At 36.6% G+C, this 27550-nt stretch overlaps 1 protein-coding gene across 1 annotated transcript in view; it reads right to left on the minus strand.

The window, feature by feature from the left end:
• The window catches only part of KCNH8 (potassium voltage-gated channel subfamily H member 8), a 323786-nt gene that overhangs the window by 214243 nt on the left and 81993 nt on the right, over positions 1-27550 (minus strand). Inside the window, exon 2 of the mRNA XM_019726038.3 lies at positions 6637-6870. Coding sequence (XP_019581597.2) covers positions 6637-6870 — 234 coding nt within the window. The remainder of the gene's footprint in view (positions 1-6636; positions 6871-27550) is intronic.

Raw genomic sequence — 27550 nt, forward strand, 5'->3', positions numbered from 1 at the left:
CTTTCTACTGCCTTTCTCTTGGACTGTGGTCTGCATCCTTGGGAGGCCTAGTTGGGGAAATAATCTTGCTTTGTTCAGAGTTACCTTTCCTTCTTCTCTGGGTCTCACTCAACCTTAAGATAAGGTTTCTTTTATTTTCTCTTAAGGCCGGTTTCTCTACCGTGTTTCCCCGAAAATAAGACCTAGACGGACAATTAGCTCTAATGCATCTTTTAAAGCAAAAATTAACATAAGACACGGTCTTGTTTTACTATAAGACCGGGTATAATATAATATAATATAATATAATATAATATAATATAATATAATACTGGGTCTTATATTAACTTTTGCTCCAAAAGATACCTTAGAGCTGATTGTCCTGCTAGGTCTTATTTTCAGGGAAACACCGTAGCTCTTGTTGAAATAGGTTCCTGGCTGGCTGGCTTGCCTCATTGTTTTGTAGATGTGGTGAAAATCTAAGGCAACTACAAATGATACCCATGCTGGGAACCCACTCATTAAGACACTACACTTTGCATTAAAAAGAATCTCCTTGTTGTTCATTTATTTCATAAATGTGCATGGCACCCCTACTCTGAAATTTGGATCTTACATAAAACCCTTCTATATGCAATGCTACAATCCCAGTTCTTAACAGTCAAATAAGGAAGTAACTATGCTGCACATTTTAAATGTTAATTTTGAGAATAATTTGACATTCTACAACCCCAAGGCGTTGTCTTTTTTCCATATTGAGCTCCAGTTCTAGAATACCTACAGGGCATAATCAAATATTCTAAAAATCTTCTGCAGAGTCAGATTGAATAACAGCATAATAGAACTCACTAAGAATATCTTAAATATAAACTTATCGTTAGCAGGAAAATAATGTTTCTTACTATAATTATCTGCCATGAGCAGCTCATTGTAAAAAAAAAAGAGGATGATCATGAGGAAATCTGCTTCTTTTTGTCTTTTATCATGAGCTGACCTCATAACACTGAGTATGAATATGCCTAATTCAGTTATGTGTACATTGGAGTGAAGACAGTGCTGTTCAGTTAGTGGTATGCACACTCCTGGTAGTGCACAGATTATTTTAGGTAGTGCACATAAATATCTTAGATTTTAATATCTGCGTATTAGTTTTAATGTGTATTGAAACAGAAATACGCAGCGGGCACACCAAATGCAGCTAGACGTTTTGAGGGAAATAGATACCACCAGATGTCTCCCCTTTCTCTCGCATTCTCTCCCCTTCTCTCATCTCTTCCTTTCTTTCCCAATCTCTCCTTCTCTTTTTCCACCCATCATCCCAATGCAAGTGAAGCCTCCTCAGCTTCCTGAATCCAGCTTTGTTCCCATTCCCCACACCACTTTTTATTTATTGAACAATTAAGTTTTTCAGCGTCTGATTTGCATCTGAATATACATCTAGCATCTGAGTAAACAAAGGATCTCCCTTAGGAGGCATTCTCCCTAAACAAACAAACAGTAAAGTGTAAATAGTTTTTGTTGTCACATATATAACATATATGTAAAATCCATATTACAGAAAGTTGAGAATCTAACCACATTTAAAAAGAAAGAAAACCAACCGATTCAGCATTGATCCTTCTAGGCATTTTTCTATGGCACGAGAAAAGAAAATAAAGAAATGTGGAAATAAAGCTATGCAAAGTGCCTTAGAGGGTAAAGAAATAAACAAGTGGTGATTGCTGGGGCAATGACAAGTGAGGACGGTCTATCACATAACACATAGACCTGTGTGCAAACCATTTTTCTGCATCACAGTTTCCTGATCTGCAAGTGCAAGACAATTCATACTTACTTTGAAGCGCTATTTGGGAAAATTAAATAAAATAACATATTGCTGCTTGGCACAACATAATCCATTAGACTTATTATTTTTTAGATTTCATGGTGTATTTTTTTAATTTTAGAAAGTTAAATAACAATGTTTTCATTGCGTATTTATTTATGATTACCTTCTGTTTGAGGCTCGTGATCCTGGTTTTCCATTTACAGTAGTGATTCAGTTTTCTTTTGTTTGCATTTTGAGTTTTTTTTATTTTTTAAAAAAGGTGACTCAGCTTAAAGAAAAACATTAAGTAAAGCAATAGTTCAGTAGGTACATGGAAATAAATGGCAAATCTTGAAGGTAACATGGAAATGAGTGAGTTTGTGAGTTTAAGAGTTATTCACAATCCTATCAGACTCAAGATTCCCTTTGTAACAAATACTTGTATTTTCTTCTTTCTATTTAGAACTGAAAAGTCATCATAATAAAACTTGCCTACCTGTACACATTTTCAGAAATGCGATACTATTATTAACAGTACTATCTTAAAAAAGAAAAGTAAAGTCATCTCTGATAAAATAATACGCATCTCAACACGAAGTGCTCAGAGATGACTGACTACAATAGAAGATATAATAAGGCAGGTGGATAATTGAGCCAATATGCAGAGTCACTGTAAGTGCAATGACTCCAAGTACAGAACCCATGCAGATGTGCTCCCTCCCTGACAGGTACTGTGAGTCAGTGACAAGATTTTCTGAAACGGTAAAATTCTGAACAAGATAAAGTTCAATCTTACCTTACTACACTATGGTTTTATTCTAGGAAATTCAGTGGGAAATTAAAGCTTTCCCCAAAATACTATGTGTTAGGTTCTAAGTTCAAGTGATTAGAAACCAATGTTTCACTTCTGGGGAAATCTGGTTGGGCATTAGAAAGTCATGCAGTGTACAATACCATAACAATAGGTACTATGTTGTATAGCAGATCTCTCCAACTTATCCATCTCGCATAACTGAAAACACTATACCCATTGAACAACAATTCTCCATTTCCTCTTCTCCTCAACTTCTGGCAACCAACGTTCTATTCTCTGATTCGGTGAGTTTTACTATGTACTTTAGATACCTCATGAGTGGAGTCATGCAGTATTTGTCCTTCTGTGACTGGCTTATTTCATTTAGCATAATGTTAAGAGGATGGCTCTCATGTTAAGTGCTCTTACCACAAACAAACAAACAAGCAAACAAGAACATTTTGGGAGGTGAGGGATATGTTTAGTATTTTGATTGTGGTAATCGTATCATAAGTATATGTATATGTCCAAACTCCTTAAAATATACATACATTAAATGTGTGTAATTTTCTGTATATCAATTACACCCCAATAAACATAGGAAAAAAAAAAAAAGTCATGCCAGACACTGAACAGTTCTTCAATTGCAAGACCATTCCATACATTACAGTACGAGGTCGGACAATTAAGTTTGAGAACTTGTTGCAACGATGTTGCTAACCTTTTTTTGATATCAGAAGGATTATTCATTATGAATTGGCACCAACTGAACAAACTGTTAACCAAGTTTACTATTTGGAAGTGCTGAAACGTCTGCGTGAAAAAGTTAGACCACCTGAACTTTTCGCCAACAATTCATGGCTGTTGTATCACGACAATGCACCAGCTCACAAAGCACTGTCTGTGAGGGAGTTTTTAGCCAGTAAACAAGTAACTGTATTGAAACATCCTCCCTACTCACTTGATCTGGCCTGCAATGACTTCTTTCTTTACTGAGAGATAAAGGAAATAGTGAAAGGAAGACATTTTGATGACATTCAGGACATCAAGGATAATATGACCACAGCTCTCATGGCCATTCCAGAAAGAGAGATCCATAATTGCTTTGAAGGTGGACTAGGTACTGGTGTCAGTGCATAGCTTCCCAAGGCGAGTGCTTCAAAGGTGACCGTAGTGATATTCAGCAATGATGTATGTACAGTAGCACTTTTTCTAGGATGAGTCGCAAACTTAATTGTCCGACCTTGTGTGTGTGTGTAATATTTAAAAAACAATGAGAGGATAAACATAAAATTAATCAAATGGTTACCCTTAGTTAGAGTAACCATACTTTTGTTTGTCCAGAACAGCCTTGGTTAATGCCTTTTGTGTATCAACAGAAATGGAGGGGAATGTTTTTTGAAAAGGCATCTTCATGGTACTCACATCTGATATATAGGTAGACCCTGGACTATCTAGAGGTAGGGAAATAAATAAGAAATGTTAGCTCCCGAACATAAAACTGAAATATTATCTCCATTTTAGACACCAAATGTTTGTATATTATGTTTATCTGTGAAACTTTCTTCCTAATTATTATTTAATTTAAAAAACAACAACACCTTATTCTTTCTTAGTGCCTTTAATGATTTCCACTCAAAGGGGTCCAAAGCTGTAGACTTGAAAAAATGGGTTTGGGAAATTCTTTTGGGTATTGACTCCCACTTGGTGCTCCATATTTTCTACTTATCTGGCTTCCAAAATCTCTATCCTTTGGGCTTCCCACCTAGATTCTCCTCTTTGGCCTTAACCTTTCTCAGTGGTGCCATATTTGGATATTTTGAGTAGGTTTAAAAAGGTAGACACTCAATTGGATTTGGAGTGACTTATACAAGTAACCTTGCATCGGTCAAGTCTGCCTTCAGCGAGTATTTCAGACAAAGGATATCCCTTTCCCTTTGTTTTCACCAGATGGTGGTTTTATCATTCCCTACCATTCTGCATTCTCAGTGACATCCTCCATTTCCTTTTATCTCAGGCCCTTGTTTCAATTATTACAATTAGATAGAGCTAGAATCCTTTTATTTTATAATATTTGCTGTGTAGGCCTCATCTATTGACTCTGGGAAAAACACAATGGTCTAAACTCTGCTCCTAGTGCCAAAGAATTGGGATATTCTGTCCCTGTCAGAGGGCACTCTCCAGTACTTCATGACTACTGTGTATCCAAAATTCACATGCTCAAGGAAAGTCGTGTAAGGACAAATAGCTTGTAAACGGGATGAAGTTCCCATGTTCAGACTCCCATTTCTCTTTCTGACCAAGACCCCAATACAAGGTATTGAGAGCAAAATACAAAGGCCAACATGCTGTTAATCACTTACAATGCCCAGGACAGCCTCCCACAACGTAGAATTTACCTATCCAAATATGTATAGTAGTGCCAAGATTGAGAAACTCTGAGTTAGAGTACAATTCAAATGTTGTAACAAAAAGGATCCAAAATATCATGATTCAAACAAGACAGAAATGTATTTATCTTTGTCTGGGGTGGGGAAGGTGGATCTGTAACAATACACAGGTTCCTTTTGTACTATTGCTCTGTATTCCTCTATGGTGTCGTCCTTGTCAAATGGTTGAAGTTGGCCCATACATTCTGACCTGTAGGTATTAATTTGTGAGGGCAGCCATAGCAAAACGTCACAGACTGGGTGGCCTAGACAGCAGGAATTTATTTTCTCACAGTTCTGGAGGCTGGAAGTCTGAGATCAAGGTGTCAGCACCATGGGTTTCTCCTGAGGCCTCTCTCCTTGGTTCGCAGACAGCTGCCTTCTCACTGTGCCTTCACATGACGTAAGTCTGCGTATCCCTTCTTTTCTTAGAAGGACAGTAGTCATGACCCACCCTTATGACCTCATTTGACCTTAATTATCTCTTTAACATGCCCATCTCCAAATATAGTCACATTGAGTGTTAGGGCTTCAATATATGAATTCTGAGAAGACACAATTCAGGCCATAGCACCATGGGAAAGGAGAAAAGAAATTAGAGGACAAACAACTTCATTTTTTAGGGGTTTTACCTAGAAGTTGTATAAATCATTCCTTCTTAGGTATCATTGGTCCCAGACTTAGTCACATACCCAACTTAACTGCAAAGAAGGCTGGGAAAGGTATTCTCTACCTTGGCAACAATGTTCCCAGCAAAAACTCAGGAGTGTATGCTACTTTAAGGAAACCTATTAAAGAAAGAGCTAGAAACTGGAAATTAATAATTTACTGTAATTTTTGATTTAGCATTTCTTCAGTACAATGCCTCTTGGATTCACCCCACCTACCAGGGCCCACAGGATAATGATATGTATTCCCACCTAAGACCCAAGCACTGGAGATGGCATTACCATCCTTAGATCTTTTTTCATTTAGAGGAGAGTCACAAAACTGTAGCCCCAAGAAAATACTTAGTATTTTTCCAATGGCAGTTTTGAGGCAAATTCACTCCCGCTCTGAGACACCGTGTATCTCTTATGTTGTCCTTAGAATTTGAAAGAGTAGCGAGAAAGACTCTGTGGCCAGGAAACTGGAAGAAAAAATGCTTATGCGATGTCCTTTAAATTAACTTCCTTTTCTGCCAGCAAACACTTGAGGTTCTGTCCTTAGTGACAGAACCCCAAGTGTTTCCTGGCAGAACTTAATGAGGTTGAGATGTGGTTCTTAAAGACATACAATTAGGAAACATATCTCTGGGTAAAAGATCATCTGTTACTATATTACCAATGATCACATCTAATTTAAGAAGGACCATATGTAACAGTAATGCACTTTATTTTAACATATATTAACTTAGTTCATATATTGACAATGAAGTTATAATACGAATGCTAAATTTTCAGGCAGTTGATGCTGCTATGGGCTAAAACAAGGCCATCGTCCAAGTCATCTGTGGAACTTCTATAACAGATCGTATTTATGTGAAATACCATTAAGCCCTAATGGGAGTTACAGAGCAATTACTGAGTTGAAAGAAGGTGACCTTTCACTACAGTCCAATGAGCACCAATCAAGGAAAGCCAACTCACCATTCTTCTTGTAGAACATAATTTCTCCTTTGAATTCTGTTTTTTCCTCCAGTGACTTGTCTATTTGAAGCATCAGTTGCTCATTGGTTTCAACCCCAAATAAGAATTTGCAGCTGCAACTCTTCTGCATGACTTCAGTTCGGGCAAATCCAGCAAGGTCACAAAAGCCATCAGAACAGTAGACTATGGGGAACCCCTTAGCCACCTGGGCATTGGCAAGGATGAAATTGCTATCTGTAAAACAATGAGAAGACACTTAGCAACTAAACAAGCAGAAGAAACTTCTGTCTGTAACTCAGTTTCAGTATAACAAATTATGAGCATGTGTTTGGCTAACAGTGCTTAAAATGCATGTCCTGATGTACTGAGGAGGAAGAGACACCCCAAAACATAAAATGTTGTTGACCGGCAGAAGCTCTGACTTTGGCTTGCATTTTGAGACACTGGTGCGGGGAGCACAGAACTCATGGCCCGCTTTGAGGCTCTGACCATCTAGTTGACAGTAAGGTATGGTGCTTGGGAGCATGGCTTCTGGATCTTATCCTGAATCTGCTCCTTGATGTATAGATGAACTCGAACAAGTTACGTACACACTCTAAACCTCAGTTTCCTTAATTTTGACTTCCCGAAGGCAGACCCTGAGACAAGGATTGGAGTAGAAATAGTTTGACAGGTGATTCCAAAAAGTGAGTAAGTGGGGAATGGAGAAACAGAAGGAAGTAAAGGTTATAAAGGGTGAGATTAAAAAGGGGTTTACAGTTATAGGCTACTGATGCTCAATCCCACAGGGGCCCTAGAACTGACTGTGTTGGACAAAACTCAAAAGTTTCCCATTGGGGGAAAGAACGATGAAGTATTTATCCACTAAAATCTATATGTCACAGGTTAAGGGTCACTTCCAGGGTGTCAATATGTTGGCACTTCCGCCCTATCTTCTTGGGCTAAGCACTGTTCCCAGAGGTCACTCGAGCAGCAAGATGCCGGAAACCATTGGTGCATACGGAAACAGTGTGCTAATGATCTCAAGCGTGAGTCAAGGGGATACTAGAAGGGCACTGACAGATAAGCTACAAGGGTAATATAATGTGATTAACTTTATAGGTGTATTGTAGGGATTAATGAGATAATATATACAAGTGTCGTTTTTAGCAAAGTGTCTGGGACATATAAATTCCCAATAAAAGTTACTATTAAGAGTATTATTCACATCTTCATGGCTATTACATTAACAAATGAGAATCAGAGGACAGTAAAAAAATGGCAGACTATTGTTTAGTGCTTCAGGACAACTCCTGGAGGAGAGCCTGGGAGGCCATATTAAGGGAAGGTTCCTGCAGGACAAATTCTTTGAGATTAACTTTCCAGGATGAATATGATTTTTATAGTAAAAAAGATGCATGTTGGAGATGAGGTATAAGATAATTTATAAAACCTGTTGGTGGGTGACTTTTAGGGTCAGAGTGAATTAGAGCCTATTATTAAATCATTCATTCATTCACTCATGAAAAAAATATTGAACACCATCAAGATACCAGACAGTAAGAGACTGGGATTTTAAAGATAATAGAAATAAAAATGGAAAGAATTATGGCATAAGTTATTAAATAAAAAAAGCAAGATTCAATATAGTATGTTGTTATGTGAACTATCTGTCTGAAAACATATAAATACATATAAACATGTATATGTGTCCCCAAATATAAAACGTTTATCTATACCTAAAATTAAATGGAATAACTGGTAACTGTAGATGTCTCTAGAGAGAGCAACTTTGGGCAAAGGTAGTAGAAACATTTATTTTTTACCACGTACCCTACTGTACCCTTTGGATTTTATACCATATGCTTTATGTGTTGCCTATTCAAAAATTAGTATGTTTAAAAGAGGTTTACAGCAAACAGCCTATCTTATATGTCATGAGAAAAGAGGAATTCCAGCTACTTCCTGATGACCAGCAGGACAGGCACTGAAACTTCAATCCCACGGACTTCCCCATCTCCTTTTAAACATCCATCGTGTGTTTCCATAGTCCATCATCAGATGGACAAACCTCATCCTCTCTACCGAGTTTTGCTCATATCGACCCCTAAGCCCCGAGTGCAAGTTCTAACGTTAACATCTGCATCCCGCCTGGGACCGGCTCTCTTCTACCCTTCTTAGTCACCCTCGCCCTGTGGAGAGAAACCAGAGCTAAAACAGTCATATTGAGAAGCCTTCAATGGCAGTTGTTCAGAAGTCATGATGGTGAATTACATGATTCTAATATTTAATTCTCTCACTTTGCAGAGGCATTTATTAACTGTGTACAATGTATGTTGGACTTTGTTCCAGGTGTGGAGGTAAAAAGTTTCTTAGATGCAGCCCCTGCTTTTAAAGATGTCATGAACATGTGGGAGTTCCCAACTAGGTCCAGATGGGGGCGCCCTCCTATCGGGGGATGCTGTCTTAGCGTCACCAACTCCGCGCAGCTTTGGGTTAGTCACTAACCGTAGTGTCTCTTCCTCTCTCCATTCAAAATAGCTAAGACTCTGGCTAAGAGACTGCTTAGAACATGTAAGTGTATCGCACTGGCAAAGTACCCAAGCATACTGAAAGAGCTTTTAATGCGCTTTCAGAAGCCATTTTTCAGTCGACTGCTGACGGGTTTATTGACTTTCTACTATATGCCAGGTGACATGGTTCTGCCATATGGCAGGTCCTAGGGTGAGGTGACAGGAGGTGTTAAAAGATGAATAAGGTATAGCCTCTAGCTCTAGGACATAATAATTTAATTAAAAAAATGCATGAATATCAATAACACTAAAACACAGCTTATAATAAGTACAGAATTAATGGTACACAGATAATAAGTACTACCAGAGGTGAAAGATTAAAAATCCTAGGCTTTGGAAATGGTTAGGTAGGAATAGGACAAAAATTTGTGGAGATGGTTTATCAAAAGTCCTGGAAGGTTGGAGCAGATGCCTGGATGAAATCGGCTCAGAGGACGAATGGAGAAACAGGAATTGGAGACAGGATAAATAACATTACATTTTGTCCTAATGTTCAGTTTTCCCATTACTAAAATAGCTACAATAGTTACCTTTTGTCAGAATTTATCTGGTATAGCTTTTCTCATATATCTACTTGCTTCAACTCTTTTAGGGACTTACACTTTAGTTGTGTCTTGCACATGGTATATATTTAAAATTTTAAAAAATACAATATGAAGATGCATAATCTATAAATTTCATGTATTTACTTTCATTAATATATTACTGTGTGTTTTTTTAATCAACTTGTGCTTTCTTTTATTTTGCTTTTCTGATTTTTAAAAATTAGGAACCATAACATGTTTTAAAAAGATTTTATAATAATATTTAAAAACAACAAAAATACCCATGGTTCATTCATCCAGCAAAAACCCCTGTGTGTACCATACAGATTATATTTGCTTCCTTCCCAAAAGAACCCATAACTTAAATTTTTGTAATAATCATTCCTATTGATATATTTTTTCCACTTACATATATATCATCATGCAACATATTGCCTATTTTTTTCTGATTACTATGGCATATATTATGGCATTTCATTCTGCATGTTTCTTTGTAACTTGATTCTTTTATTCATTTTCTTAGCATCTTTATAATAGTTCATGGACATAAGAAAAGACCAGTGCTTCAGAGCTACAATAAGCTTCTGACAAAAGCTTTTAAAGGATTCACCAAAATGCTTGATTTCTCTCTTTTAATTAAGGATTCTAGTGTATTTGGGGTAGTTATTTCTTCCTGCAAATATATTGCAAAAGCAAAGAAAAAAAAGCCATGCCTTTGGCTTTTTCTGTTTATATTTAGCAATTGTCCTCGATATGTAATTCAGTTCCAAAGAGAATTTAGTGACAGTCAGCACCTCATAAAGCTTAGTGTACTAGCTATACAAATAGTCCTCCTGTTGGGGAAATAGCTTCTCTTACCCAGTGATCTACTTGCAAACATATGCTTTCCTGACTACCATCCTTGAATCTCCAAAGAAGAAACATGACATTTACTTTAGAATTAGGTAAAACAAAGCCTCTGCCATAATGCTTATGAACTCATCATGGGTGTACCACTATCCATACATATGCTAAGGGCATTTAACCTTTTAAGGAATCAATTATGCATATGTAATATGCATCTAAATGCCACACAGCTAGCTATTCTCTGCTTGTTTTTAGGCCATCCTTTTGTGTAAATTCAGTTCTGATGTGCCAATAAACAGTAGGATCTAAATGTGTTTACATTTTAGGCAGTTTATTTCTTTAAATGCTTCCTTAGCAAAAGGCTTTCACGGATTATCAAAGGGAACCTCAGAGTTCGTAAAGACCCAGGTCACTAGGCCTGACATCTGCATATAGAACACCACTTTCCCATTCAAATGGACATGTTCTATTCATTGTTGACTTCCAGGGCACAAAGGGAATGAGGGTAGGAATGCAAAGGCAGAGAAGAAAAAAAAAAAAGAGAAGCAAACATGGATCCACTGCAATCTTTTTCATCCTAGTACTTGTCCCACTTTTCAGATGAGAACACTGAGACCTGGAGAACTGTCGTTTCCTGTCCAAGGTCTGAAGCTAGAAATTAAAACTAGGTCTACGTGACAGACTATGTTTACTATATCATGCAATCTTTATGTAAAGAAGTGACTTGTTCTCTACTTGCAGCAGAGATGGGTTAATTCTAGAAAATTATTTTACCTCTTTCAACCTACAAAGAGCCCAAAGCCACAGACCTTTCTCTATAGAGATCATTTATTAAAAGTTCATTGATGACATCTTGTAAGCCAGTCTACGTCTCTCAGCAACCTCTATGCCACTTCCTCATTTCCCACAGAAAGTCAGTTATTTAAAAAATATGACAGTGAGGGATGGTAGATTGGGAGAGTGGGGTTGTCACTTTGTGAGGGATGTAAATGTCTAACTATTACATTGTTTTGTACACCTGAAACTAAGAATAATTTTTAAAAATATGTATGACGGCAATTTTTTAGTTCCAAAATATTTTGGACAGACTCATTCCAGAGGCTTGCAAAAGGCAAAGAAATGTAGTTACCATTCAAACGATCTGATCTCTGATTTCCTCATGCCCTTTTAATGTACATCACAGTACTTGTACAATGATCCCCACTGAAACTCCTTTCTACTGGTCAAAACCAATAAATGTGTTTTCCAAGGGGCCTCAAGGCATTGATGTAAGCTTGATATTGTTTTGAAACCTCACATGTAACTTAAAGATCCAGCAGAATTGTGCATTCTACTGTGTTGTACAGTCATGTTTGTTTGAGTATTTTTTATTTTGTTTTAATATGGGCCCACCACATTTTTAATTCCATTAAAACTTAAGGAAGACATACCATTTGTTTTCTATGACACCGTGAGTACCGTTTAGTCCACCTCTTCTTAACCTAGGTTTGTGAATCACAACCAGAGGGAGAATAATGCATGCTCAGAGGGTTAGGGAGATCCAAATCACTGGGTCTCTGCAGCCTGATCCTGACCCTCAAGTACTTTAAGACAACCACTCAGCACCCAGAACCCTGGAGCCATTCAAACCAAAGGAATCACTGATGGACATTAACTTGGCATCAAAGAGCAACCGGTACCCCCTTGAGTCTGCCAGTAACACAGAAATTGAGACTGATGGTCCAAATCTTTATTTCTGAAAAGTGCCTCTGACATTGGTTGTCTATTAAAACTAAACCCTATGTTGTGTTAGCAACTACTGATAGAAACACACACTGCAGACAGAGTAGATGGGCAAATTTGAGTCTTCTTGCCCTCCTTTTCTCGCAGAGGGCAAGAAACAAACCTGAACTTTTTATCTTGTTTTGTGAGTTGCCCCCATGCTTTCTTAATTCATTTACAGCCGGGTCCAACAGAGACAACATCCATACCCCTCGTGATATTGATCATCGTTATCTCTTGAGACTACTTTATTCAGGCAGATAGAATACTGTCTATGACTAAAATATTTAAATGATCTTTGCACTTTATATTGATTCCAGGGAGCTTAATTGTACCATTTTCAAGTATGATGGCATCTTTATTAGATTAATGGTACTGGCTGCAAGCTAAAGTTCTCAGTGTGCCTTCTGCCAAAATTTAGGAGGGTTCTTGGATTCGAGTACTTTCTAACCTTATTATAAAAAAAAAAAAAAACAAAGATGAAAATTTTGCATAGAGAATCTCATAATTCTTGCAATTAAAGTATCACCTTGGTGGCATGCTCCAAATGGTCATATTGCTAGAGTTCATCATTCATTTAAGGTTTGGTTTTTAGAAACTGTATAAATTATCACTTCAGACAAACAAAGATTAGAAAAAAAAACCAAAAACTTTGGAACAAAGCAGAGCTCAAAGCTGGAACTCTAGTGATGAAGTTGTACTAAAAAAGCAGTAAGTTGTTTATGTGTATGAGAATATCTTGCTATCTTTAGTCCAATAAACAAATAAACACGGAGAGAAAGATAAACAAAAGTGCTTTGTGGCCTTTCCATTAGGTGTGTGGTCCTGGTCCTGCAACATCAGCCTCAGCTGGGACCTTAGAAATGTGAAGTCTTAAGCCTCACCCCAGACCCCCTGAATCAGAATCTGCATTTTAACAAGACTCATATGAGTATGCACCTTAGAGTTTGAGAAGCTCCTTTAGAATATGACTGGAAAGATCTTCAAAAACCTAGTGACAGTACATGACTGAGGGAGGGTCCCTGGGTGCTGAGGATAAGAAAAGAAAAGGAGATTCATTTTCATTGTATGTTCTTTTTAATTCTTTAATTTTGTACCATATCTGTGTAACACCTACTTAAAAATATCTCCTTAAAGTTCATTTAACCATTCATTTGAATGGCTAAATAAAAATAATTAAAAACAAATAATAATGTTGAAGTAAAAAAGACTAGATAAACAGATTTTCAATTTTTCCATAAAGATGCAAATTCCATAAAGATTAAGACATATTTTAAGCTAATTTAGTACATTATCACAATTTGAGATTAACAAAATCATCAGTAAGTTTTGTAAATTCCACTTTTTCAGCTGTGTGAGTTTCAGTGTTGAGTTGGACTAATTCTTTTCACATGTATTATATCTTAGAGTTCAGTAAATGAGTTTAATTTTGATAAAAGGTAATTTTTAATTATGACAGGGTAACAGTGCTCATCAGAAAGTAATGAATGAGGGAGAAACTTCAGAAAATTTCAAAGGCAATAATAAAATGTGTTAGGTTTTTTTATCCACAATTAATTCTCTATGAAACCATTTGAAATAACATTAAAATGTGCCCCGACTTCTCTGGTTCTTGTCCTACAAAATTAATCTTTTAGACAAAATTGTCTTTCACATCAACTCTTGACTTTTCAAAAAATTAGTATTACTATTTATCCTCTGCCATTAAAATATACATGCCGAGGGACAGGGGTTGGTTTGTTTTGTTCATTAATATAGTCACAAACTCCAGAACAGTGCATGGCACGTAGTAGGTACTCAACAAATATTTGTTAAGTAAGTGAGTGAAATAAACTTGTAACCTATTGGTTTTTATTAAAGCACACCAAATGAGGGCAATATTTTTTTTCAGCTGAATCTATTGTTTAGCGGGAATCGTTTATAACTTGCACCTCTGCTTCAAAAATAAAATGAGAACCTCCCTAAACAGCCCATCTCACACCTATAGTTTTCATCCTGACAGGCTACTTTTAGTAAAGTCTTTAGTAAGCAAAAATTAGAAATTTTAATTTTCTATTAGAAAACTGATTAAGCAAAAACAGAAAGCTAGGGCCGGCCAGGTGGCTCAGGCAGTTGGAGCTCTGTGCTCCTAACTCCGAAGACTGCCAGTTCGATTCCCACATGGGCCAGTGGGTTCTCAACCACAAGGTTGCTGGTTCAACTCCTCGACCCCCCCAAGGGATGGTGGGCTGCGCCCCCTGCAACTAGCAACGGCAACTGAACCTGGATCTGAGCTGCGTCCTCCACAACTAAGATTGAAAGGACAACAACTTGACTTGAAAAATGTTCTGGAAGTACACACTGTTCCCCAATAAAGTCCTGTTCCCCTTCCCCAATTAAAAAACAAACAAACAAACAACAAAAAAAAAAGCAATACCCTCCTGTATGAAGGAGAGGATGTTTCCAAAAAAAAACAACACACAACCAGAAAGCTAAATAGTGCCAAACAAAGCCCTTTCTCCGAAACTATGAGGCACTTATATTCAGTAAAGAAAACTACTATGTGCATAGGAATTAAGCATTTTGGAATCATTAGGGAGTCTTTGGGGGTCATTAAGGGGCTACTTTGTAATTTTCTATTCCAGGACATTTCATTTTAGCTACTACCCTAGTAAAGGTAGACTAACTTGTTCCTAACAGTGTTTAGAGAAAAGAACTGCATATGATGTAAATATCTCTGCATTTGTATATTTATTATTCCTGCATCTTCATATTTATAATTCCTGTCCTTCCTTACTTCTCCTCCTCCAAATCACATATGAACCATAGTTTGAGCTTCCTGGGAAGGTCAAGCTTTTTTCCTGCTACTGCAGAGAGCAGACGAGGAGAAAGTTCAGTGTTTGCTATACTTTCTTCCTTTTCAATATACAGGACTGGATAATATCAAAACCCCAACTCCCGTAACCCACAGGAAAGAATAAGATAACAAAAGAGGCGGCAGATGACAGGGAAGGTTTAGTGCCTTGGCAGTCGTGGGGTTTAGATTTTCTGGCACAATTGTCAGTGTAATTTTATTCTCTTACATAAACATAAATTATCAAACATGTGGCCAATGGTGGTTTAAATTTTATACCTTTGCAAAACTCTTCTTAGGTGTTTATTTAAAGACAAAGTAAGATCACAACACAACATTTTTTTGTGGAAAAACATAGTGGTTTGTTTTGGCATCTTATTGGTCCTATTAAAAGGCAGATTAAATGGCACCTAGCAAATGAAACCAGCCATACTCTATGAATACCCAGATTCCCCAGATATTTAATTTATTGTGTCCCTGGTTCTCCTCCAGTACAACCTAGAGTTTGCTTGCAATTATGTTTAATTCAGTGAGTATTTCAAACCGACTGGAACAGGCTGTTTACCTCAAACATACATAAGAATTTGAAAAGTGATTAATTCAGCCATAGTTTAGTCACTATATATATGGGATCTAAGTATAAAATATATATGTATATTTTTATTAATATATATTATATTTAGACCCCTTTTAAATTTGAATTTTTGAAGACAACATATACAAATTAGTGTGCCCAGTGCCTCAGAGTGGACTGACCTTTCTCTATTTGTTCAAGCTTTGTTTATAGTCTGTGGAAGCTAATGCAATTCAAATGTTTTTCATAATTTGGCAGCATTATCCAGAACTTCATCTGTTCGCTGCATAGTCTCCTTTGCCTCACAATAGTCATGTTAGATTAAACAGTAAAGATGAGTCGTTTTACAGGAGGTAATTGTAAGTTAAGTAAGGAAACACAAGAGTAAACTAATTTGATAGTTATAGATATTCTGTGGCTGTAATGTTAGTGTTTTTATTCTAGTGTCTTTATAATAATGCAGAGAGAATGCAAAACTTTAATTAAGGTGATAGCTGCAAAAGGCACTTCTCTGGGAATTTGTGGGGAAGGTGGAGGCAAGAGGAGGATGACCATAATTGAGAAACAAACCAACACAGGCAAATGCTGACTCTGCATTAGGAAACTGAGATCAGTAGGAGGGAGGCAGCTAAAGAAATTAGACAGGCAGAAATAAAGCAGATAATAGCTGCTGTCTATTAAGCAGCTGTGATAGGCCCGGCGCTCATGTCAGCATTTTGCATTTTGAATTTTTGGTCCTCATAGCAGCATCTTAGAATAAGTGTCATTATAGATGAAGGGACTTTGGCTTAGAAAAGTGGAATAACCTAACAATACTACACAACAAGTTAAAATATCCTTAGACCTACAATATTCACAGAGTCAGTGGTTGACAGCCAGAGGTGAGGGAGACTAGGATCTGAATAGGGGTTCCCTGTCACCAAGTCCAGTGTTTGTCTAAGGGCAGCCCTGGCCCAACACATTCTTCTTCGGCATCTCCTAGGTTGCTTACTAAGGTTGCTGTCTCTCAGATGTCACCTTAGGTCTATTAAATTCAAATCTCCAAGGTATGGGAACCTAGGATCTCCATTTTAAACAAAATCACTAAGTGATACATATTACACAAAAATGAAACCCTCTGCCCTAATGGAAAGAGGTTCAAATTATATAACTCAGCCCCCAACTTGGGGAAGGGTATCTCCTTTGTAGATGAGTATATACTCAATTTCTATTATTTGGGAGGATTCCATTCTAAATAATAACACCTTTGATTTTATGGTTTTTCTATCATTCTTAAAGAGACTTTCAATAATTAGCTCAGTTCATAGAACTATAAAGCTCAAAGTTTAGAGAGGATTATAAAGGTCAATATATAACTGAATGTCCAATCTATAAACCTTTAATCTCCCTCTGTGATATTTTTGTCTTGTGGTTGTCTGAGTAGCCTAGGGATGGAGACCTCACTCTTTCATGAATCAGTGATATCAAGCTGCGATTGTGAAGGGTGCTAACCTAGCCCACACATGAATTTAATACCTGCTCTTGGTCTTTTATGATACCTAGAATAATCTTTGCAAAAAAAATCTTATCATCACTCTCCTGTTTTAAATTCTTTAAAGCCTTTCCATCGTAATTGGAATGAAACTCAAACACCTTCTGCCATGGCCTGTAATACCCTGCCAAAGATTGCACTTACTCCTTACCTAGTATTTGACATGTAACAATGTTCTTCCCAGCTCTCTCCAGCTTCAGAGCTTTTGCCCCTGTGGTTCCTTCTCGCTGTGTTTTACCTTTCAGGTCTCAGCTTAAATGTCCACTTTTCAGAAGTTCATCTGTGATCATCATATTGAAATAGGTGACCCCATGTTATTCTGTCATTATAGCCTATTTTTGTCCCTTTAAGACTGAATATTGCAATTTTTAATGCAATTTCAACATGTTTATTTATTTATGATTTGTTAGTCACTCATACCCAAGTCCACTATACACAAAACTATAAACACACATTAAACTGTAAGCTCCGTAAAGAAATGGTCCATTGTTGGTCCTATCCCATTATGAAATACATTATGTGGGTGCGTGTTTTTTCTAATTAAATATTCTCTCTCTCTCTCTCTCTCTCTCTCTCTCTCTCTCTCTCTCTCTCTCTCTCACACACACACACACACACACACACACACACACATTTTTTTTCCTAAGTGAATGGTATATTTGAGTTATATTAACCTGATACCATGGCAACCACCTAACTTGTAACATAGAAAACTGTCTTTTCATGAAAAACTCTTTTCTGGTGATGATGAGATTTTAGGTTGAGTGCCTTTTCGATCTAAATGATGAGAGGTATACATATGAAGTATAACATACCTTTGGATGAACACTGGTCTACATACCAGATATCTTAGAATTGGGTCCTGGCTCTCTAAATAACAAGCTGTGTGATCATACCCAAGTCACCTTCCCTCTCTGGGCCTTACTTGTCTTATGTGTCAAGTGAGGGAGTTAGTTACATGATCTCCAAGAGCCTTTCCAGCTCAGACACATGGGGAGTCAATGAATTATGGATACAGAGGTGTAAATAGTGACTAGAACTTAATGATGTAATGAATGATGTAAAAATACTACATACAATTTTAATCTTATGAATAAAAGGAAGAACAGAAGGAAGGAAAGGAGGGAAAGTAAGGAGGGAATGGAAAGGAAGAAAGGAAGGAGGAAGAGAGAAAGGACAAAATATAGACAAAAGGAAAAAGAGCTTGAATATTAGAATCCAACAGAAGGAGAACCTTAAAACAACATGGAATTTTCTCAAACTCTGAAATTCTTCTGCAGTTTCAGGAAAGGGTTTGCATGAGATACCACAGGATACACTTGGGGTCACTGCCAGATTCTGCCATTTTTACCTTTGAGAAGAGGGGAAGCTATTTAACTTTCTGAACTTCAGTGTCTTTCTGTTGTAAAACAAGGGATGATCATTTCTTCACATAAAATACCTACCTGATGCCTGGCATATAAAGACATTGCTCAGTAAATCATAACTGTATAATTTCCATAATTATTGTTTCAAAATTTCCCTCTCTGGAACTCTACATTCAGATTAGTTAAAAACGGTATAAAGGTTTTTGATCCAGGAAACTGTATTGTGCTCTAATTCTACAGATGTATTCATCATGTATTCAACAAATATTTACTGATCACATAATATGTGCCAGGCATTGTGCTAAGTACTGAGGGAGGAAGGAGGAAAGGAACAAAGGAAGGAAATGAGAGTCAAATGATGACAAATGCTATGAAAGCAAAATAAAGCAAGGCGAGAGAATTAGGAATGATGAGCAGGCTTTAAAAAAAAAAAAAGTGTAATTTGTATTAGCATTATCAGGAAAATCTTCTCATACAGTAACATTTGAGGAGACACCCAAGGGAAATAAAGGGCAATCCATGTAGGTATGTAAAGGAAGTATTTCCAAGCAGAGGACAGAGCAAGTTCAAAGGCACTGAGGTGGGAGCATGCTGGGTATGTTTGCAGAGTAGCAAGTACAGCCAATGGGGCTGAAAGATAGTGATCGAGGGGAACTTCTGTGGAGATGAGGTTCTAGAGGTTGTGTGAGGAGACTCCCATATTGTTCAAGGATAGAAGCCTTAGTAAGGGCTCTAGATTTTACTCTGAGTCTAACAGGATAGCCCTGGGGGTGGGGCTCGAGTTAAGGGGTAACTACCCTGATTTCTATAATGTAAGTCCCACTCTGGCTCTTTTGTTTAGAATGGATAGTAGGAGAGCAAGAGCCAGACTGAAAAGCCCAGTTAGAGGCTATCATAATAGTCCATTTAAAAAGATAAGGTGATTTGGACCAGGGTGGTGTTAATGGATGTGGTGAGAAGTGGTGAGATCTGGGGCTTCTTTAGAAGGAGTAGCTGAGAGGGTTTGCTGATGGATTCCACTGCAGTGGGAGAGAGAAAAGGAATTGAAGGATGATAACAATGTTTTTGTGTTAGAAACTAGAAGGGTAGAGGTGCATTTTATTAGATAGAAAGAAAGAAAAATAAACACCTACAAGTGTGATGGGTTTCAAGAGTTTGATCTTAGATATGCAAAGTTTAAGACCTATTAAGCTTCTAAGTAGGCAGTTAAATAAATGAGTCTGAAGTTTATGGGCAATATTTATGCTGCAGATATAAATGTAGACTTAGCAGGAATTAGATCATTTAGTAAGTGAGTATTAATGGAGAAAAGGTGAGGTCTGAGTACTAAGCCCAAAAGACTTCCGCATTTAGAGGTTTAAAAATATCAGGAGGAGCCATCAAATGAGACTGAGAAAGAGCGGCCAGCAAAGTAGTAAGAGAACCAAGAAGGAGATCATGAAACCAGACAATACTAATCACAAAGTTTCCAGCTCAGTAGTAAGTATATTTTTCATTTTCAAAATGATTTGCAGTATCGATTTTTAAATAAATCAATAGAATCACGTTTCAAGTCAGGAGACTCTGGAGAAGATGTTGGCTGTGACATAGCACGTGCTCTAGTTAAAAGAATGACCATGAGGATAGCATCGCCCTGCTTTGGTCAAGTACAGATATGTGGGATGGGAAGTAGGATGAGGTGCTCGATAAATTAATGAGTCTTCTAAGCAAAAGTCTAATTATTTTGAGTTTGAATACATTTATTTTTATTATAAACACACGCTTTCATCAACAAACTAATGTAGCCATATTACAAAACAATAGGAAACCAGAGACAAAATAAATACAGGGGGTGCCAAAAACATGTACACACATTTTAAGAAAGGAACAAACTATTAAAATTGTAATACTCAATATATACCTATAATAAAAGATGAATACAAGTCACGTTTGACTTCTGAAACTACAAAAGGTGCTCAAAGTGGTTACCATCAGCGTCCAGACACTTCTGATTACGGAGAACTACTGCTTGAGCAACATTGACCAAAGTGTCCACTTGTATACATTTTTCTGGCACCCCTGGTTTATTGTCCGTCATTCTACCTTTCTCAGCTACTGATTTAACTAGTTTTAAAATGGTTTCTAAAACTTTTTCCCCATTCATATTTTAAGTGATTATAAGTGATAATATAATTGTGAAATTGATTTTTTTTTCACTTATCATTGTGTGGCTAGGTTAATAAATTCTGTCCAATGAGACATTTAGGTAAGTCAGTTTGAAGGTATCCAATAAGATGTTTTCATTTCTATTACAAAAGAGATATGAGAAGGCCACTGTGCCCTTCTTCCTTCTCTTCCTCCTCATCCCTGCCTTGGAATTAATCGTGGTATCCAGAGCTATGGCAATCATTTTGTGACCGTTAGGAAACATGCCTAGATTTGGCAGAACTTAAGGATGGAAAAAGCCTGTTTTTTTTTTATTTTTTTTATTTTTATTTTTTAATGACATCTTGGAATAGCAAGCAATGCCAGTAAAAGCTTATAGTCAGACTTTATATTACGTGAAAAAAAAAAACCTGTTTCTTTAAACCACTGATATTTGGGTTTTCTGGTATGTAAAGTTGAAAGCATTCCTAACTGAAATGTACAGTATCGTGACTATTTCCACATCTGTTCCTGTTTTTGTAACTATAATTTGAATGGTGATATAATGATCAATACACAAAAAGCTACTTTGCTAATCCTCTATTCTGGGAATTACATGTATATGTGTTTTCTGGGAACTTTCTAGCTCTGCTCCTCAAAAGATTTTGGTGTTAGCAAAAATTAAAGTGAGTATTTTGGATATAGCTTCTGGAGTAAAAAAGACTATAAGATACTTTCCTCCCATCTACTGCTATATACTTATTGATACCAAATGACCTTGAGACTGGTACCAAATTCTATATTTTCTAATAAAACTCTGTGGAGGGAACAAAACCTATCTCACCATGTAAATGTATTGTACGAAGTAGCATCATCTGAAATATTTTTTTTTTTTTTTTTTTTTTTTTGCTGTTTTTCTGTTAACTATAATTTTAGAGACAGAGAGGTTAGGTAATTGGTTCTTTTGCCCTTGTAAAGTTCTTCTGGCATGGTTATGCATCACAATTGGGAAGCAAGATATATTTGTTCAGCATGCGGTTCTTAAATCACAAAAGAGAGCTATTATTCTATACAAATAAGAAATTCTCAGAAAAGGGTGCAAGTGTCTGCAAAGACAAAGACATGGAATAGTCTGTTCTTCCTGGTTTTTTCCTTTTTCAGTTTGTTTTACGAATGTCTAGTCTACTATTTTCTCAATCTAGAGATTGAGAAATGATACCATTTCATATGTTTGTAGCATTGCCACATAGAAGAGAGGGTGGGCTTACTCTAGGTTTGTCCAGAAAGCAGAAGCAAGGCCTATGGAGGGACATCACAAGGAAAGATTTCATCTCAGCATGAATATCATTGTATCAGCTAAGGTTGCCCAAAAAGGCAGAAGCTGCCTCAGATGTGGTAAGCTTCCTGTTACCAAGAGTACTCAAAGTGAGATGGATGATCGACACAGATGCAATAGAAAGAGGACTCAGATAAGCGGTAGACATCACTTCTAAATGATTAAATGACTTCTAAATCAATTTGAAAAAAATCTAAGAACCAATCTTGTCATGATTTGTCAAAGGGTTTCTTCTAACCAAGCCCTGAATTCTGGAGATCTTTATTTCTAAATGCAGAAATAAAAATACTCCAAATCCAACTGCTAAATTTCTCACCATAAATTTTATAGGACATATGTAAATTATAAATTATTATAAATATATATGTGTATATTTACCCCTTAGCCAATAGTCACAAAATGGAAAAATCACATTTTCCTAAGCAATAGAGATATTGGATTTAAATTGTTTTGAAACAAAAGGTTCATAAACACACACACACACACACACACACACACACACACACACCCTGGATCTACATTATCCCTTGATCTGTTCTGGGTCCCACAATGTTCCATGCACTTCGGTCTATCAGAGCTGATATATTAACTGCACAGATTTCTCAGTCTTGCTATTTTCATTTTCTCCAAGCTCAGTCTATAAAGTACAGGCTCTTCATTGCCTGTATTTTTTTGACCCTAGTTATATACCAATCTTTGCTTCTGCACAGGTTCATGTAAATCACTAAACTCAAGGAATGCCCTGCTATCCAGTGCGTGTGCCGACTAGGGTTGCCCTCTAACTCTTATGTTAATATCAAGGACAGGATTTTATAAGCCATCATGGCGTTTGGAGAGAACAATCAGGATTGTCACATACAATTGAGCAGGTCATGTCCTAAGTAGATGTGCCTGGCTAAGGGTTATGTGGAGACTGAAATCCAGCCTGGACTCAGCCTACACAAGCCATAGTCCTGATATTGGGCTGTGTGCACTGGAAGACAGGTGCTTTTGTCTAATTCCACAAAGGCAATGGCCTGACTGAGTAATATCTAAAGACTGATCCATTACTCAGCAACAACAATTACAATATCTACAGATGCTTCCCATTACCTCCCATAAAATGGTTATTCCCAGGCAATTTATAAATGATAATATGAGAAACAAAGAAAATGACAAAAACCTATACTGCTCTTTGCTTCATTTATATGTGTTGTTTAACTTGACCAGGAAAGATAAATTTACATCCTGTAATCTCATACCATTCTATAGTACAGATAAAAAAATATTGAAATATAAATAAAGTGACTTCCAAAGGAATTGCAATTAGTCAAAGCAGAATAATAAAGTCAAGTTCAACTGGGCTTTAGAACTGATTTTTTTAAACAATTGTGTTAAAATATTTTTAACATAATATATGTATGCACTTAGGATATTGAGGCCTGTTGTAATATGGAAAGGTATGAGTAATTTCTATATTTAAAAATTTACCTCTTTATCGTTTTTCTTCTTTTCTGTCTTAGATATCACCATTTAGTCAGGTTCTTTATGAACACCTATTAATGGAGACTGTGCCATTCTAAGGCCTTACTTTGGGTGTGTTCAAAGATAAACCAAGTCATATTAAACATTTTAAGAGTTTATTTGAGCAAAGTCAATTTCAATCAGGCAGTGCCAAACTGGAAGTGGTCAGAAGGGCTCGGGCTCAGGAGCTAGGGGAAAGACTTGTATAGAGAAGATGCAGAACCGGAAAAAAAAAAAAAAAAAAAAAGAGGAAAGAAACTATTTGATTGGCTATAGCTTAAAGCCTGGCTGGAGACTCACTCTTTACCTAGAGCTGCCCTCCAAAGCTGTGTATTTGATTCACAAAGGATCCCAGCTAACTGGGCGATAGGGGTTGATGACCAACCTTATACCTCAGGATGCTTGCTAATTAGTCCACTCGAGGAGGTCTCTTTTTCTAATTGATCTGCCTGACAAGTGTGCCTTTTTCTAATTTTCACAAAAGCACCCAATAGGCTTCTGCAGATCATTTCTAAATTCTATGTGAGCCTGGAGAATGGAATCATGAGATGAACTGGGTATGGGAGGAGAATGGTGAGCCGGGCTTTCATAACATGTACAAATGGCAACTCTCCACTGTTAGATGTGTCCCTTGGTTTTCTCATAGCTCAAATCTTTCTGCATAAAACATCCCTCTGCAGAAATTGTTGAGAGATGTTCAGCTCCAGATTCTGAGTAAAGGATATGGTTGGGAAAATCAACCAGGAGTCAGATTATCTTCTTGGCAACCAAACAGAGATGACGTATTCCAGTTACATCAGGACATTTGCAATCTATTGATTGAAGTTAATAAAACTGTAAGGTGTGTTTTGCTTGCTTATCAGGCAGGAGGTTTCTGTTTGACCATGTATTTTTCTTTAAAAAACAAAACAAAACAAAAAACTCTGCAGCACTAATTCTTCTCAACGATCTTCTTGCTAAAAGTAAATTCCAACTAAGATACAGAAGCAAACCTCTCAAATGGGTAATTCAGAGATTTTAAAAGCAAGTTAGCATGGTGACTTCTGGCTTGAGCTAGGTGTCGTGTGTTCTGTTTTTGTGTTAGGTCTCAATTCATTGCAATTCATCTGATGTATTGATTTACTATCTCAGGCTGAGATGTATTTACCCAGCAAGGGCATGGTGGGAGAAGTTTCTAGGAGAAAAGGAATGTTTGCGAATGAAGATGAGATCCTCTGATGAAATGAAAGCCGAGAATGACTAGCATTCATAGAATTAGACCCCAAACACTCATTACTTCTAGGCTCAATCCCCCAAGTTAGAGCTAATAATGATTCAGCAATGCATTGTTGGATACTTTCATTCTGTAAAAGAATACCTTGGGGTAGAAAGGAAGCCAAGCAACAGATCTGCTCCTGTAGACTGGACCATTAAGGCAGGGTTATTTAAACTAGAGCCAAATTACAAGGAACCATTTCAATAGTAGCTATCTAAGCTACCAGCCGTTCTGGAGCAAAGGTGCCATCTCTCTTTTTTGATATATAAATTTATTATTATTTTTAAAATTGTGTATTCTGGTCATACACGTAATCAAGTACTAAATAAAATGTAAAATGTACCCAGAAAAATCATAATTCTGTTACATAAAGACAACGAAGTCATGTTTTTCACCTTTCTTATTTGTTCAAAAGAAGTTACAGATTGTCTACAATATACCAAGCATTATGCATACTAAGAGGAATGCACCGAATAAGACACAATCTTTGCCCTCAAATTATGTCTCATCTAATGGGGAACGTGTGTAAATAAAAAGGAAAATGCAACACATTTTGATCAGTGTTATCATAGAGGTACAAATGCATATTTTATATTGAGGTATCATCAAATATTTTAAAATTTGGTCTCTTGTTTTCAATTAATATGTTTTATCTGTGACAGTAGATATGTATTTTTAACATCATGCTATTGATTGAAAAGTAGTTCATGTTTGAATATACTATAATTAGTTAACCTTTTTCTTATGCTTTTATGTTTAGATTACTTAAAATGTTTCACTCCTTAACTAATGTAACAAAGGACATCTTTCACATTTATCCTAAGGCAAATTCTTAGAAGTTAAAAGTTTTATTTCAAAGGGAAGAACATTTCTACAACTCTTGGCACAAACTGCAAAGTTGCTTTCCAAAGAACAAAACTGTTGTTCCAAATTACATGCCCACCAGGAATTCAGCCTTTTTAAAGATACATACACAAGTACATACTCATAAATATTCACATTGTCATTGATTTCTCCAAAGTTTTCTAAGTGCAAGTCCAAACAATCTCTTTGTTCTTGAGCACAAGTGAATAAATGTTTGCATTACATAAAGATTCAGATATGATCATTCGATTTGTCTGATTGTAAGAAATACCGATTTCAAAATTAAAACATTTTTGAAAGCAAAACCAAGCACAACTTTTGGTATCATGTAACCAATGACATATTATGCATTTTTGCTGTAAGCTTTTATCACAAAAAAACTTGGCATGGTAGCTGACTTGTCTTCTCTCATCATCCTGTGTGGTATTTGTGCTATCTGTTCCAAGTAACGTGAAATGGTCCACAGTTTATTTAGTCTTTCTTAAACTTCTGTGTTTACCCTTTGCTACTATAAAATTGAGATAACCACCAATCATAAGTAAAAATTAGTCAAATACATAAAATTGGTTGAAACTCGCAAATTATTGAAACACATTTTTTTTGTCAACATCTTCAACTATTTGTGTGTGTGTGTGTGTGTGTGTGTGTGTGTGTGTGTGTGTTTCATGTATGACTCAATGGCTGCCTCAACTACTTTTCTACCTTTGAACACCTAATAAATAGACAGAAGTAAAAGTCAAATAATGGGCAACACTTAGGAAGAGAATCCATTGTCCCCCTGGATGAGTAATTCTACACTAGTTTACAAGTTGAAATGGTAAATGTTTTGGACTTTGTTTCATAAAAAGATGCCAAATTTGGAGTTGAAAGACCTGGCTTGGCTTTGTCACTTACTAGCTATATGACTTCTCGCCGTTATTTTACCCTTGAATCTTGGTGCTCTTCCCCATGAAATGGTATTTTAGGAGTAATATCAGTTACATCCAGTAAAGTACATGGCACAGAGTAGGTGTCTAGAATATCAATCTTTTTCACAGCTAGGCTAATTCCTTTAGCTTCTCTCATAGGCATTATTAGCCAAACCATTAAGTGTGTGACTTTATTCATAATTTCCAGTTAATGTTCTGCTTTTTATATATTTTGGGAAATAACCTGATGAATACAAATGAATACAAATTAGCTAAATATATTGGTAGTGTAGCACATGAATAAACTTCCATTTTATTTGTCAATAGGGATGAATTTTTCTAATGAGTCATAGAGACAGCAATGGTGAGTAGAACATTTATCATACTTTCCTACAATATAATTTCAAGTCTGTTTTATGGTTTCGCTGTATTGCTCCTAAAATTTCACATCTGTGCCACTATCATCCAAAGGGCCTCAGATGATGATTATTTTCATTTTAAAACTCTCATATAATACAAAATTATCTAGAAATTCTAATATTACTCAATAAAAGCCTAACATGATCTAATGGAAAAAGTAGAGACTAAATGGTAAGAATGTAGATTTTGGAGTAGGAATCACCAAGTGTTTTTCTGTAAAAGGCCAGAGACTAAATATTTTAGGCTTTGAGGGCCGCCTATCTCAGAACAAATACTCAACTCCGTCCTAGCTTGAAAGAGGCCATAGAAAATACGTAAACAAGTATTGTCATGAAATAATCTCTTTCTTATTCTTTTCAATCATTTCAACCACATGTTGTTCAAAAACAGTAGGCGAGTCAGATAGGCCCCGCAGGCAGCAGTTTCCAGACCCCTGCTGCAGAATCATACTGCCTGGACTTAAATTCTGGCTTATCCGTTTGTCGTGTGTCTTCC

This window comes from Rhinolophus sinicus, chromosome 5 (assembly GCF_057876585.1).
Source record: "Rhinolophus sinicus isolate RSI-liver-muscle chromosome 5, RSI-T2T, whole genome shotgun sequence".
Classification (NCBI taxonomy): domain Eukaryota; kingdom Metazoa; phylum Chordata; class Mammalia; order Chiroptera; family Rhinolophidae; genus Rhinolophus; species Rhinolophus sinicus.